This window comes from Chenopodium album, chromosome 17 (genome assembly GCF_948465745.1).
Source record: "Chenopodium album chromosome 17, dcCheAlbu1.1, whole genome shotgun sequence".
Classification (NCBI taxonomy): Eukaryota; Viridiplantae; Streptophyta; class Magnoliopsida; order Caryophyllales; family Amaranthaceae; genus Chenopodium; species Chenopodium album.
The window spans coordinates 44,909,462-44,924,515 of NC_137850.1; the positions used below are offsets into that span (position 1 = coordinate 44,909,462).

At 34.3% G+C, this 15,054-nt stretch overlaps 2 protein-coding genes across 2 annotated transcripts; both read right to left on the bottom strand.

Moving 5' to 3' along the window:
* Nucleotides 1-3,929: 3,929 nt before the first annotated feature.
* On the bottom strand, nucleotides 3,930-9,017 carry LOC145588159 (uncharacterized). The gene is made up of 12 exons (XM_081644802.1): nucleotides 8,538-9,017; nucleotides 8,066-8,175; nucleotides 7,812-7,881; nucleotides 6,997-7,144; nucleotides 6,779-6,916; nucleotides 6,227-6,366; nucleotides 5,910-5,957; nucleotides 5,628-5,738; nucleotides 5,357-5,538; nucleotides 5,147-5,268; nucleotides 4,543-4,619; nucleotides 3,930-4,466 (listed from the first exon to the last, which is right to left on the bottom strand). The coding sequence occupies exons 1-12, from the start codon at nucleotides 8,784-8,786 to the stop codon at nucleotides 4,356-4,358; spliced, it is 1,506 nt and encodes a 501-aa protein (XP_081500928.1). The 5' UTR covers nucleotides 8,787-9,017; the 3' UTR covers nucleotides 3,930-4,355.
* A 2,807-nt stretch (nucleotides 9,018-11,824) lies between these two features.
* LOC145588160 (protein disulfide-isomerase SCO2-like) lies at nucleotides 11,825-14,807 on the bottom strand. Its single transcript, XM_081644803.1, has 3 exons — nucleotides 14,148-14,807; nucleotides 13,181-13,304; nucleotides 11,825-12,054 (listed from the first exon to the last, which is right to left on the bottom strand). The coding sequence occupies exons 1-3, from the start codon at nucleotides 14,565-14,567 to the stop codon at nucleotides 12,002-12,004; spliced, it is 597 nt and encodes a 198-aa protein (XP_081500929.1). The 5' UTR covers nucleotides 14,568-14,807; the 3' UTR covers nucleotides 11,825-12,001.
* Nucleotides 14,808-15,054: the final 247 nt, after the last annotated feature.

A 15,054-nucleotide genomic window follows, 5' to 3' on the forward strand; every position in this document is an offset into this window, starting at 1 on the left:
AAATAAAATCAAATGCAGATGTTTTGCAGCAAATGGAAGTATAAACTATCATTATTAGGGCCTAGACAAAACCATATGCATACATGAAACTATGACAGAGCATTAAAGGAAAAGTTGTTGGGGCAACACTTAGAACCTCAACATACTCCAAATCAGAGGATAGAGGAGCCATGAGAATAGACGAGATTGTCACAGGACAGCAAAAGGTAAACAAAATACACCCTATAGATCATTACTAAAAAAAAAAAAAGCAAGCAAAACAAGATATGAAATTACAAACACGTTGCAAGCTATATACACAGAATATATCTTACCACTAGCAAGCATACAAAATATAAATGCAGGACTAAAGCCCTGCTCCCTATTCAGCTATGCCCCTGCCATTCTCATAAAAACGAGCAGAACCTACAAATGAAACAAGTAAAGATTTGACCAAAAGGTTATGGATTTTGAAAGCCACTCCAATATTAAAAAGCACATAAAAAGGTAAAGCATGAAAATCCTAATAAGTTCAATTGTGCCTTTGCATCCCTCAATATTCTTATTTTAAAGGTACTAATTTTCAAACGGGCTTTCCAAGGCTAACAAGGGAAAATAAATTCGTCATTAACCCTTCCCTAGATCTACTTACAAATCTTCTGAAATAAAACAAATTGTATGAGTGTTGACTAGCGACTGTGATCAATGCCAAATAGAAAAAACATATGAGTGCAGATGTATAGCATCAAAGCTAAATACGAATATTAATCAAGATAGCCTGAACCAAAACATTCACATACATGAACGAAGAAATAAAATTACCAAGTTTTGCGAGAAAATGAAGCCTAGTTTATCACAATAGCAAGTAGAAGTGTACCTGATTTTAGCTGTGGCATACATAGTGATAAGCAAGTACACAATGTCTGAAGTCTATTGCTTGAAGCTACGATGTGTTCACCAGAGAACTCAATCCGACAATTCAATGAACTCCGTGAAAGAAGGAAAAGCTCCTTACAGAAGTCGAATTCAGAGGTTAGTCCATCTACTTCAGGAGCACATTGCTCCTCAACTGAAACGCGAAGCTACTCCAAAACAGTTGCATTACTCAGAATGAATTCCATAAACTCCAACTCAAGCTCAATCTTACGTTGTACTCGTAATGATGATAACTCTATCTCCTTAAGATTAGCCAACAACAAAAAGCTAGGTAACTGGTGATGTTGATCCATAAAGATACAAACCAAGCGAAGACGAACGACATTACTAAAGACTGGCATATCAATAGCATTTAAGTAATTGAGGTAAGAAGATCCATTATAATATATAGTCAAAGACCTAACACAAGAAATCCCTTGTAGTTGGGCAAGACATCTCTCATCAACAAATAAGATAACTTCTGCTATTTGTAACATACTCATCTTGCTAACAAAGTCACAGAAAACATAATAACCATGAAAATGATATTCCTCAAGCTTAGGTGTGTCAATCACAAATTTGCAATCGTCTGTGTCAAACTTCAAATACAAGTATAACAAATTGGGTAGTAAAATATCAACAACATAAGAATCCTCTCCAAAATTCAACTCCAAAGACAAATATTCCAAATTAGGAATCGACTTAAAAAGGGTACCCATAAAATCAAGTTGTGATTCATCTACACGCAACCAAAGCTTCTTCAAATTAGGAAGATTAATCGACGAATTACCATCAAATCTAAACTTAAAATCAAGCTGAAGCTGCTCAATTGATTGAGTTTGAAAAACAAAATTAGGGATTTGAAAAGGGTGATCAGAGATACAGGATACCTCTAAAACCAGAGGATTGAGAGGGCAAATCTGGGAAATCCAGGGAAAAAGGAAATGATCATCAAAAGGGGGGAAGGGGAAGGGATTGAGAGGGAAAGGGTATGAATTTTGGGGGAAGAAATCTGGAAAGTATGAGATTAATGCTAGTTTGGAAATTGTCGAATGAAGGTCGACGTTTGTACTGTGATGGGAAGGAGTGATGGGTGAAGTTGGTCCAGAGATGGCGCCAACGGTGGGATAAGACGGAGGTGGTTGCGATGGGAAGGAGAGAGAGAATGGTGATAAGGAGATTATCTGGGAGATTGCTTAATCTGTCTTCTTCATCTTCGAGAAATTCATTGACATTGTTAATGAGTTTGAGCTAAATCTTCTTCAATGGTGTTGACATTGAGTTTGACTAAGGTCTTACTTAACAATGTGAATCTTTATCTTACTTTATTAGTTCACTAGTTAAAGTCCCGTATAATGCACGGATTTTATAAAATTATTTAACAAATTATAACATTAATTTAACAATTTATAAAATTATTTAACAAATTATAACATTAATTTAACAATTATATATAAACAAAGAATTACATTTATAAACTTAAAAAACAATAGCTATATTGACATTTTTTTTTTGACAATGATGCATGTAAATTTCTAAGGCTATTGATGTGTTAGACTTTATAAATACGAAAAAAAATTAGGGTCTATTGATTATTTAGAACCCATGCTATATACCCTATCTTGTCCTTATTTTGTTGACGTAGTTTGATATACATATTGGTTTATACAAGTTTAGTTTATTTAACTTTAGTTTTCTATATGTAAAAAACAAATTCCTAAAAATGAGTAAGTCATATGTTTTTATTATAATATACAAGTAGGTGAGGAAAATAATGAAACATCAAATACTAATATAAAAAAAATATTAGCATAAGATTAATATAAAAGTAAGGCTTTCCCAAATTATAATATTAGCATGAGATTATTATAGAAATCTTAGCATGAGAATATTGTAGAAATCTTAGCATGAGAATATTGTAGAAATCTTGGAGAATATTACAAAAATTACTTAATACTGTATAAAATATATATACATATAAGAATATTTCATTGGGTGAATATTATAGGCAATAAATAATTTTCATGAAGAATTGACAAAATAAAAAATAAAAAAAATAAAAAGGAAAGAAAAAATGAAGAGAAAATTTTTAACCGGTGAATGACATGTGTCATCACTGGTTTCACTTTTAGTATTAAGTTATTGATTGATTGATGATGTTTGAGTACTCGAGCTTAGTTTATTTTGTTTGCACTTTGCAGCAGCCAAATGAACTGATAAACTACACTATTGGGGGCACCCAAGTGACCCAACATCACAAATTATGGTTTGAGTGCACCCTAGTAGCACTACATGTAACTACTCGTAATAGTTAAATATTTCGACTTATGGCAAACGGTGCAACGTGCAACAGCAGACCCCTAGACACCACCAACTCTAGATACCATCTTGAAAGAGTTGTGGATGACACTATTTATAAATTCTACTCTAGCTAACTTATGTAATTATAATAAATTAGTAACGTGAGTATATACCTTTTTGTAACGTGAGTATATACCTTTTTGTAACTTTTTTCTCTTTTTTTTGGTAATTGTTAGTACTATTCACTTCATTTTTTAAAAAAACTATAAGATATGGAGAGTCCCTTTCTATCACAGTAGGGGGATGAAGATCAAACCCTCGTCACTGAGGGGTGGGGGGGATATGGAGGGACTAACCATCCCTCCACTCCCAAATCCTTGTAATATTCACCATATAATTGTATCTCATATTCACAAGGATTTCTCAAGAGCCATATCGAAATTAAAATGATAAGACAAAATGATCTCTATAGACGAGGAACATGGAGTGGAGGGACAGTTTGTCCCTCATCTCCCCCAGGAATGACCTAGGTTCGATGCTCACCCCATCCCTCCTGTGGTAAGAAGGGCACCACCGTATCTTACCGTGTGTATATATATATATATATATATATATATATATATATATATATATATATATATATATATATATATATATATATATATATGTCTCCACAGACAAAATGATCCATTTCCAGGAGAAACTTGCTAGTAAACCATTTTGGAAAGAAAACAACCCCAAAACTGGGAAAATATTCATTTTTGCAAAACAATCAAATCCATTACAAATTTACAATCAAAACTCAGATCTGCATCATACCAATAACACAACTATTGGGTCATATTTACTAACTTGTCTCATGAAATCATTGTGTGAGGTCCATAACAAGAAAAATAGATACATTGTGCATCAAGCTATATTGCCTTTGTGTGAATGGAAAAAACTAAATGATGGTATGACGCAAAACTGGTATGTATGAAAGCCTCGATTTCCAGCTCAATAATATTACAAGACAATGTGACAACTCTGATCTCTTAAGACTCAAATCAAGCAATCAGGAATTCAGGATTGCCCATTTCAGAATTGGCGGCGATCCTCTATGAACATGCACATTACAGTGAATGTTCCTCAGAATGCTAAGCTTGCAACCAAAAAGAGTACTAACTTGTTTTAGCTCTCTTCCATACTATAACTGTACCACTAGCATCAGATGAAGCTAGCAAGTTCTCTCCATGATTCCATGTGATACCTATTACTGATGAGCTATGACCCTGTATTGGCAAATGGTTCCCTGAGTATAATGGAATTGGATATTTTTATGGTAAATATGAAAAGAATTTAATTTACCTGCAGCTTGTTTACGCAAGTATGCCTTGGTCGAGTCAAGTCATAGAAGTATACATTTGAGTCCTCACTTCCAGCAACTTCATCGAAAAATGGAGGTGTCAGCAGATCAGATAACTAATAAAAGGCAGCACTAAAATGCCATGGCAAAGCAACATAGACATATAAGATATAACAGAAGAAATTTGCTATACTCCAGAGTCCAGAGGTTACATTACCACAGAGAAAATCCGATGTTAACTGGACTAAGTATTTCAGTGTAGTATCAATCTGAAAAAATTCTTAACATTTCAAGTTCAAAGACAGTACAAAATATCGCCTTAAAAAAGGGGTTCTCATTAAAGATTATAAAAATGACCCATCCTTAGTCTAGGACTCTAGGTAAAGTCTATCTAGTTGTGATGAGGATGAACAAGAATAACCATCAGCCTAACGACAAACTTATTAGAGATAACACATTTTCAAATGAGCACGAAGGGTAGATGCATAAATTTTGTGCTTGAGCAACAGATAGACACCACAAAGGACATAAAAGGAACTTGAGCTACAAAAGCCAAAATACCATGCAAAGAAAAACAAAAAAAGGAGACAAGAAGCCAAAACAAACCTATGTATTCTCCCTTCTCAAGGGATAGTAAAGGGCAGAAGGAAGCTCGAATTCTATGCACTCGAGGGGTCAATTTGAGAGAGCAGCGAACTGTCAAATAGCCTTTTACCTCCAGGGCAACACTACAGAAGAGCCATCATCATCTCTACAACATACTACTTTTATAACTTAATTAATTAGTACAATTGATTAAACAATTGTTCTCCAAACCTGAAGAATGCCAAACTTCCATCCTGAGTGCAAGTCAGCAAAACTGGACCACGTGCCAACAAAGAAAAGGTTCGATACTTTACAACTGTGACTGGGGACTTCCTCTTGCTTCCATTCCGATTTCGATGTAAACGAGATAAAGCTCCAGTCCGAGAGTCCATACCTACAGTATATATAAATCCCTGCAAACATCATCCAGCTGAACTACATTCATGAAAGAGACAAGGATTACTCCTAGGAACAGCAATAGCAACTTCTGTGTAAGAACTACCTGCGCATCACCACAAAAAAGCAGCTGACCAGTATGATCATGGTCCATTGCAGTAACCTCATCATCAAGAACATGCTTATGCATCAATCTACCAGTACTGAAATTGTAGACCTGCAACAGCATACAACAGCCATAAGATAGATATCAAAAAATGCAGGATGCTTAATAACATGCTCATCACAAAAGGAAGGTATTGAATTCAGTGAGTCAAACTAGGGAACAGCAAAAGGAGCCATTGTTTTACACATATTTCGGGTGTACAGGTAACATAACAGAACTCACATTAATTTCCCTGTTTGCATTCCCCACTGAAAGAAAGTTATTGTTCACCTGCATCAAGGAACATCTGATATGAAAAGAAACCAACAAAATAATAATTGTTGAAAGAATATACAGCCAGGGTTTGTAAGCAACATATTCAATCACCATAGCAGCACATATCAGTATACCACTGTGAAACACACGAAAGGGCAATAGAAGGAAAATAAACTACCATGCCATTTCAGTGAGCATGCTTAGAATAAAGGATTAGATGCAAAGGAATAATGTTACCCAAGAACTAGATAATAATCATATATACATTAAATGGAAGCACTTACAGGGTGAAAACGTATACACCATTGCACTGAGACCCCATAAATAACCCGAATGCATACACCTTTAGATAGGTCCCACGCTCTCACGGATTTATCAAGTGATGTTGACGCAATGTATTGGTTGTTGGCTGTGAAGTCAAAATCTGGACAAAAGAACAATTGTTTATCTCAGTTTGGCAAACTACTTTAGTTTCAAGAAATTATTTGAACCACTTATCCATTGCCTACATATGTAGCTCTACCTACACAAAGTGCTTGCTCAGGACATACTCTTCTATTCAAACAAATTCAACCGTTGGTAAGTAGAACAATTTACGCGGTATTTCAACATCAAGCATCAACACTGGAAGAAAACTAACTGCAAATCTATCCACACTCCACAGAAAAATTTCCACCCTTCACATATTTCATAGGCTATACAAACTGTTCAGTTCTAAGAGACCAAGTCTACTCGGAGAAAATTTGGGGAAAATAGGAAGGGGAGGAAAAATAAAGTTTACTCAGTGCAGAAAAAAACAAGTTTAAGACTGGAGAACCAGTACCAGTTCACTTAACCTGTGACATCTTTGGTATGCCCTATCAGTTGTTTTGTAACTGAAGGAGGGTCTGAAACAGAGCAAACTGTCAGAGATCCATCGCCTGCTCCATATGCTAGCAAATCAGAACTCATGTGCCCGAACTTTAGAACAGTAACTGCATATAAGACCAATAAGCAAGAATTCCATTCCTTTACTATACAAGACTCCTCTACAGAACAAAAGAGCAATGATCACCTGCAACTTTGCACTGATCAAAGATACAGTGCATTCCTACAAAAGAATAAGCAGGTTCAGCTTTCCTTCGTGATTGGTCAGAGCGATTATCATTGTCACTAGTACTGGAGCTGAAACTATTTCTAGCTTGGCTGCTACCGTGTAGGCCCTGAAATAGCAAGAAAGAATCAACTTTAAAAAATGTGAATCACAATGGAAAAAAGCTCAATTTCTAGCATTAATGTCACAATGTTTGCGTCTGGGAGCATGGTTTATCCCAGATGTGTTCTGCCTACAATTGGAAAGATGTATGATTGATTACTATTGTCTATATATAATGGATTAAAGATATTATACTCTTCTCTGGCTATGGCATTAATTTGACTAAAATAGAATAAAGTGTCTCTTTTATATTTTGAAGCACTAAGTGCCAGCCTGGCAGCCTGTTATTGTGCATCAAGTTAAGACTTAGCAGTAATAATCTTTCTGTTATTTCATGATAAAGCTCTGCACAATTGCCTTATCTTCTTCAAGAGGGAGACTTTATAGAGGCACAGGGAAAATTTTGAAGGTACTAAAGAGTTTAATGATTACCTAATACAGGTTCTCGAGGAATAACAAGAAGTGCAAAGTTTTTCCTTACTTCCCTTTTCCAAACAAATATATGATGTCCCACAGCAGAAGTGTGTAGTGCTTTTTTTCCAACACAGAAAGAGTTACGTATAAAAATAATGGGAATTTAGGATCGGTGTCTCACAAGTTTCAGAAAGCCATACCGTAATGAAGGCAAAAATAACGAAAGAAAAAGGGGAGATAACATTCACAATTTCACATACCCTGCTTGAGTTCATGCTCTCCACCTCCAACAGAAGAGAGAGTGGACCTGGAGATGCAACCCATCGTCCACTGATGCATCAACCAGTAAATGAACCTGATGTCAGAATTGTGTGGAAACATGACTTTAAATTTGAAACTAGTAAATCAGACCATGGCATGCTCTACTTGTTTGCAATCTAAGGAAAAAACAGTGGGGTTTGGAGAGCAGATTAAGGCCAGTATTCTAACTTAAACAAAGCTAAAATTCAACAACCTTTGATTAGGAGTGCTTGATTGGCTTTGCAAAAGGAGGCTCTCCCAATTCCGTGGTCGATTGATAAAATTTCGATATGCTACATAACCTTTACCATTACATCTCCATTCCTACAATGCAAATACAAAAACAAACATATAGAAATTAATACAAGCAAATTAGCCACAATACAACATATAATTTCCATAATATCGCGCTATTTCGTCATGAAAACTGTAGCATTGCTAAAACCTGAACAGCATACATTTAAATAGCAGGTTGAACTTAACTAAATGTATAAACATAGAAGAGAAGCATCAACTCTAATTGCGCTCAAGTAAACAATTATAAAATTGACCTAGATCACAAATCAAACACCAAAAACCATGTCTCTAACAAAGCAATTTAATTCAATAATCGAAAATTTCAAATCAAATGAAAAATTGCACAAATTATTGAAAAATTGAACCCAATTGAAAGGAGAAAATCATACAATTCTTCGATGAGCACCGGATTGAGCTTTGCGATGAAGAAGAAGGCGACGAATTCCAATGTAATCAAGATCGGAATCAGCGGCAATCGGTTGAAGCAAACAGCTAAACAACTCTGGATCTAATTCTTCATTCTTCACCTCATTCTCTCTCCTCTCTTCTCCTTCGTGAGCTTCGGGAATGTTCTTCGCTTCTTTCTCTCTCTTCTGACTTTGTTCAACTTGTTGTGGTTCATTTGCCTGGGCAGCCATTGTTAGGAATTCTCTGGAAAAAAGTTCTTCATCTGATGAAGAAGGTGATGATTGGTGATGAATTTAGGGTTTTTACAGTTGAATGATTTGAGAAATTTTGCTTGAAATACGCACTAAAATTATGTGATTTGGTTTGGAAGAGTTGTTGAGTTGCAGAAACTATGATTGATTTGTTTCTCTCTCTTCTGGAAAAACTTCAATTGTTGTTGTTTTCGAAAATGGTGGTGTGAGTACTAATATTATCCACGTGGCGAATTACTTAGATACTGGCATATAGAGTGGGTACGCGCCAGGTTGTCACGACGATCATCACAAATTTGGCCCAACTCGGCATTGTGCCGGGATCACATGAGAGACACTGATGAGCCATCAATTATTAATAAATCTATACTAAAGGCGAAATTAGGAATGACATTTGTCATTTCATAGTTAAAAATTTTCCCGTCTTTTTTTTCCTTTCCTTTTTAGTTTTTTGACAACATATTTAATTTAATCCAATTAAATTCAAAAAAAAAATTTTACATATATTTTATATACTAGGAAACTTTTAGTTACAATAGTACTAACATTGATTAAAAATAATGTATTGGAATATATTCTTTTCCAAAATTGTTATAATATATCAATATCAATTTTTTTTCACCAACTTTTATCATTTGATAATAAAATTTATTTTAATTAAAAAAAGAAAAATCATTTTGATAGCATACTTTGTATTAATCTTAAAAGTATACGTAACATTTATAAGAACAAAATAAGTTTGTTATAGTATACTTTGTACACAACATATCTAATTGGAAAATTATTTAATTATTCTAAACATTTATGTCATTATTTAAAAAATAAAAACCCCTACTACTCACTAAAGATATATTTAAAAAGTTGATTATTGAATACTAATTATCCTAAAGTAAAATGAACTCAACTAAATTTTCATATTATGTCGATTAAAGTGTGTCAACAATTTAAGGACAAATGTATATGAGTTCGTATATGGGTACTAACCTAAGCTAGTATTTTAATTTTCTTATTATAAAACCTTATAGCTTCTAAGTTTTTATTACTATATTTATTTATTTAAACAATCCAATTCAATAACCTTTACGCATTTAGTATTGGTATAAACTAATTAAAATTCAAGTTATTTTATTCCAAATAATTTTTTTGGATAAATTATCGTTGAATTAACACCATTATTTATTGTAAATTTTAATTATGAACGTGCATGGCACGGGATTTAACCTAGTGTAATATACATGGATTTATATTCACCGCAAACGCTAGCTCGTGCACGACAACCGGTTTGCTGATATAAAACCAAAATCAAATATGGAGAAATTGTAAAACTTCTTTAGGAGGTACGTTGACACAACACAAGCTAAATCGTGAACTTTTAGCCTTTAGGTAAACCTCTATGGTTGAGTAGCATGTGCAGGAGACATCACAACTTTGCTTTGAAGCATTCTAGGCTCAACTTGCTAGACCACTATACCTATCAACCCAGCCCGTGCCCAACGCTATTGGCAAAGTCTTGCTACCTCTATGACTACAAAGAGGTCCTTGTTTGTGTTTTTACAAAGATTTTCACTGTATTCTTTGAACATTAACTTTTTAAATGCATAAAAAAAAAAGTTAAAAAGTAAAACCAGATCGACTATGAGTATATTATTTGGTATATACTTATCAATTAGGTTTTGAGAGTAAATTCTATTTGTATTATAATCTTCACAAATTGTAATTGAAGAACTTCTTTAAGAAACTTATACTTAGTACTTCGTAAGTATTATCTATTGTTAAAATTTACAATGCTTAGTTGTGAGTCTTGCGATTGACTGACAATGATAATAAATTTGAGTATAAATTTGTAACCAAAAATATACTGTATGTAAAATACAAAATTCATAGCTCTTTTTTCACAATAAGAATACGGTACATAATCATAATACTCTATAGTACTTCTCAATCCTACCAAGTTAATCTCTGAGATTAACATTTACATTTATCTCATCTTACAGTTTAAAATATTTGACTCCGTGCCACTTAAAAAAAAAAAAAAAAAAAAAAAAACCTTTTTTAAAGGAAAATAAAAGAAGATTAAAGAAACACGCAGACATTAGATTAAGGCTTGGGATATTATGCTCGACATTCTTAAGGTAATTATCCAAAAGAGTCTTTCCACATTCTCTTGTTGCCTTTCAAGCCTTCAAAAAATCAAAGGTACTAGCTTTCAAAACCTGCTACTGCTCATATAAGTCATATTCTATCAGATGAAACATTACAGATAGAGCAAATGGTCGTGGCAGAAGCAGCAGCAATATCAGTAACATCATGGAGACAACGGCAGCACCTGCAGCAGCAACTATTACAATGGAATTGGCCATTGATATTTGTATACATGTCAAAGTGTCAATCTTCTTGATAACTGAAGTGTAACAAGTACAAATACAAAGTGAAATTCATATAGACTTCCCCAAACCACACCCTGGTCTGGAGATGACTAGATGAGACAGCCAAAATACTGCTTCCTTGAATTACCAGTTACTTTCTCCCAAAAGGGGGAAGAGAAAGAACGGACATGTTGAAGAGGTAAATGTATGATGTTGTGGATCAACATAAACATAAAAAATTTTAACCATCAATCAGCCTTTGAAAGCAGCTATATAGTATATACTGATTTTGTTTGAGCTTTAGTCTCCAATGTCAGATAGGATTGAATTATGAACGCATCAAAGAACAATCCAGCAATACAAACTGAAGACTGAGTAAACAGCAAGAGGAAGAGCTGTAGAAATGACAATAACAGGCATTTGTGACCATCTCTTCAGAGGCAAATTCAACGAAATCGCCACTTACATTCTGTTTGCTTACAAAGAATAATTAACAGGAATGGCAATAAAATACACTTCTATTCAAAATGAAGAGTACATAATCCTGTAGACGTGAGTTGCATGAGGTCATATATGTGTTTTATCCCAGGTTGCATTCCAATTTAAAGATTAGGAACAAATATAATTAATATTTCCAGAATAGTAAGATCAGATGCTAGAAAATTTTCATGATTGATTCCATAACAAAATTCATAAAAGTTCTTTTTTTCTGTAAATCTGTTCTGATAAGTAAGGGTATGGGAACATATCTCATCAGAATAATATTGAATGTACATACACATTGAAGCTAGAAGAACTAACAAGTTTCTACTGAGATCAAGGTGGTTTTCAATCCTCCATCGATTCAAACTCCTTCCGGGCTGATATCTTTTGAACATATCCTGCAGCCAAGAATTGATATACAGAATGAGTTACAAGATGTCTATTTACCTTCCACTAAAGCAATACACATGTTCAACTATACACCAGTAACAGAAGATTATAGCAAACCAAGTTATTCGAAATTAGAAGAGATGATACAGAGAGAAGCTATAACCTATGTATTACCCAATGACAAATTTAAGATGCCAGAAACTCACAATGCCACCACAAATTCCATCCAACACCCAAGTGTAAAAATTACTCATAGTAAATTACACCTTACACCTGGGTGGAGGATGGACAACCTGCAAAGTGCCAATGAGAGTCCCAGAGGGAATTGAGAAGAGATTGGAATTGTGGTGGCATTGTGAAGAGGAAGAATGAAGATAATAATAGGAACTAAAAGGAATGACCGCAGGAATTCTGCAGTAAAGTAGTCATATTACAATTATGAGCATTAAACACAAATCTTCCGCATTTGACTACTTGTCATAGAATGCAAAAATGAATATAAACAATTTATAAAGAGCTATGTAGCACAGATATGAAAACATTCAGAAACTAGAAAGCCTTAAGTCCCAAGCTCTCAGCCAATTTTGGACTTCATCAGCACGGAAACAAATGAGCTTTTGGGAATAGGAAACCTTATACCCCAGAAGTTTCTATACTTCCTAGGTCAAAAGAAAGCAGTCTCATGGAAAGCTATTCAGACACACAGTTATGAACATATATCTTAAAAAGCATTGCATGACATACAGTTATGAACATATATCTTAAAAAGCATTGCATGACATACAGTTCTTCATAATTTGTTAGGGACAAGAGAAACTTCAAACTTATGTATATCCTTTTATCTGTATACAGTCAATACACTTTTCTTGATATGAAGCTTTGATCTTCAAAGAAAAGCTCCTGTTTCGTTACTATTCTTAACCTATCAAGAGAGGCCACATACAAAGCCAAACATACATTGTTTATATTTTATTAATTAATCCATATCTAGGAACATTGCCACTCATCCATCTAAACAATACATAAAACTCGGTGAATAGAAATTCATACATATTGCCATGACTAAACTTCCCTCGGAAAGAATAACTTTTCAGAATTATTAAGCTAAAAGACAGAACAATTCCAGAATCTTACCAACTCCCATACATGGTATGCATTTGCAAGTAGTCTTCCCTCGTTTGTTGTAGTAGTTGACATACCCTGATCCTTGGCAACTTCGACACTTCCCCACCCACTCAAAAACAGGCACTTTACAATCCTAAAGTCCCCAAAACAAGAATTAGACAAGAGAACATATAAGATGGAAAACTCCAAATTTGCTTGTTCATGAGGCCAATAAGTCAATTGGTTTACAATGTGCAATTCAACTCCAAATAACAATGCTTGCTATATCTTCCAATAAAATACATAGAAAGACCAAGATTAGCTTTTGTCACAATATAACATATTTACAAAACTAATCCCATTATCTTCCCATATATCATTTCCACATGTACCTTCGGTAATCAACACATATTCCATCAATACACCATATCTATTAACTCCATCTAAAAATAATCAAAAGCATAGAGTGTACTAATGCCAAGTTACAATGTCACATTGATATCCACCAAGGCTCCAAATGCCCCACTAAATCATATTAGGTGCACTACAAATCTACAATCATGCCTTAAAAAATTACATGTATAGGAGGGACCCCTAAAAATATCAAGAAAATAAACTAAACACTTCAAACCCGAAATTCAAATTATAAGTTAGCTAGCCTAGTTGGTATTCAACCATTAATGTTTAAATCCTCAATTAATTCATTATGTGTAGGATGTTAGCTACCCTAGTTAGTAAAGTATAGAATGGATTGTATTCAAGACACGAGATGAATTCCGTCTCCATTGCCCTTTCTCGCACTCTCATAGAGTCCTAAAAAAAAATATCAATTAATAGAAAAATATCAATTTTATCCTAAAAAATATCCCAAAAGTAAAATATCAATGTCACTATCACAATATCAAATCTTTACCTCCAAACCCAAATGTTCATACAATTGACAGTAATTAATTTACTAAAAATGAGATATTTTTTTATGAATTAATCAAGAATCTACCTCAAGTTGAGGATCACAACGAAGACGACGATCGATTTCCTCAAGAGAAGTAGGGGTAATATCGGAAAAAGTCATAGGAAGAGGAAGAGGCTCAGAATCATCCCTAAGATAACTCTCTCTATTTCTCGACCATTTCTTCTCTCTCTTCCCATTCAACATAGAATCATTGCTATCTCGGCTCCTGCTGCTGCTACCCTCTGAAACGGCGTCGTTTTCTCGGGGAATCCGAGGTCCAGAAATATCTGGAAATTGAAACCAATCAGGAGAAGAAGACGAAGAAGAAGCAGCAGAGAAATCGGGGGCACGTGATTGAATTGTGAGAGAACGAGGAGAGAGAAAGTAGGGTTTTGAAATTGAAGTAGAAGTAGAAGTTTTGGGAGTGATTAAGGAAGGAGAAGTGCTTAGATTTGCAGAAAACATGGTTGGTTTTGGGGGAAATTGAGATTGATGTAAGAAATTAAAGTGAAATTAGGGATTTGAGTAGTTGGATTGGCGCCATTGATGAAGAAGAAGGAAGTTAGGGAAGGTAGTTAAGGTGGAATAGTGAGAGAGATAAGAGGACGAGATGAAAAAGAAATAGAGAAAACGCCAATGACAACGTGGTGGTCGATGGGAACACGGAAATGAGCGCTGCTAAAGTGCTAGTAGTGTGGGTTGATACAATTTTGTCTAGTGGGGAAAGAGAGCTGATAAAATTAAATTCCGATTTGTTTTTATGGATCGTGTTTTGTTTACGTCCTTACCAGGATAGGATCTGTTCTATAGGGTCGTACTATTGTAATTTGTAAAGTCTGTAACCTTGAGTTAATTGATTTACTTTTTCCTTTATTGAACTTTATTTAAATTTGTTTAATTATGATTTGAACTTGGATAATGTTTATAAAGTTTATAACTTTAGTAATTCTAA

Bases quoted from the DNA above. Each gene is read 5' to 3' on its own strand.
- LOC145588159 (XM_081644802.1), bottom strand. From the start codon at position 8,786: ATGGCTGCCCAGGCAAATGAACCACAACAAGTTGAACAAAGTCAGAAG. The intron at 6,367-6,778 runs GTTAAGTGAACT...TCTTTTGTCCAG, and splicing joins GCATACCAAAGATGTCACAG to ATTTTGACTTCACAGCCAAC. The intron at 4,620-5,146 runs GTTTGTTTTGGC...TTTTCGATGAAG, and splicing joins TGAGAAGGGAGAATACATAG to TTGCTGGAAGTGAGGACTCA.
- LOC145588160 (XM_081644803.1), bottom strand. From the start codon at position 14,567: ATGTTTTCTGCAAATCTAAGCACTTCTCCTTCCTTAATCACTCCCAAA. The intron at 13,305-14,147 runs GTAGATTCTTGA...TGGGGACTTTAG, and splicing joins GTTGTGATCCTCAACTTGAG to GATTGTAAAGTGCCTGTTTT. The intron at 12,055-13,180 runs GTAAGATTCTGG...TCTTGGCTGCAG, and splicing joins CATACCATGTATGGGAGTTG to GATATGTTCAAAAGATATCA.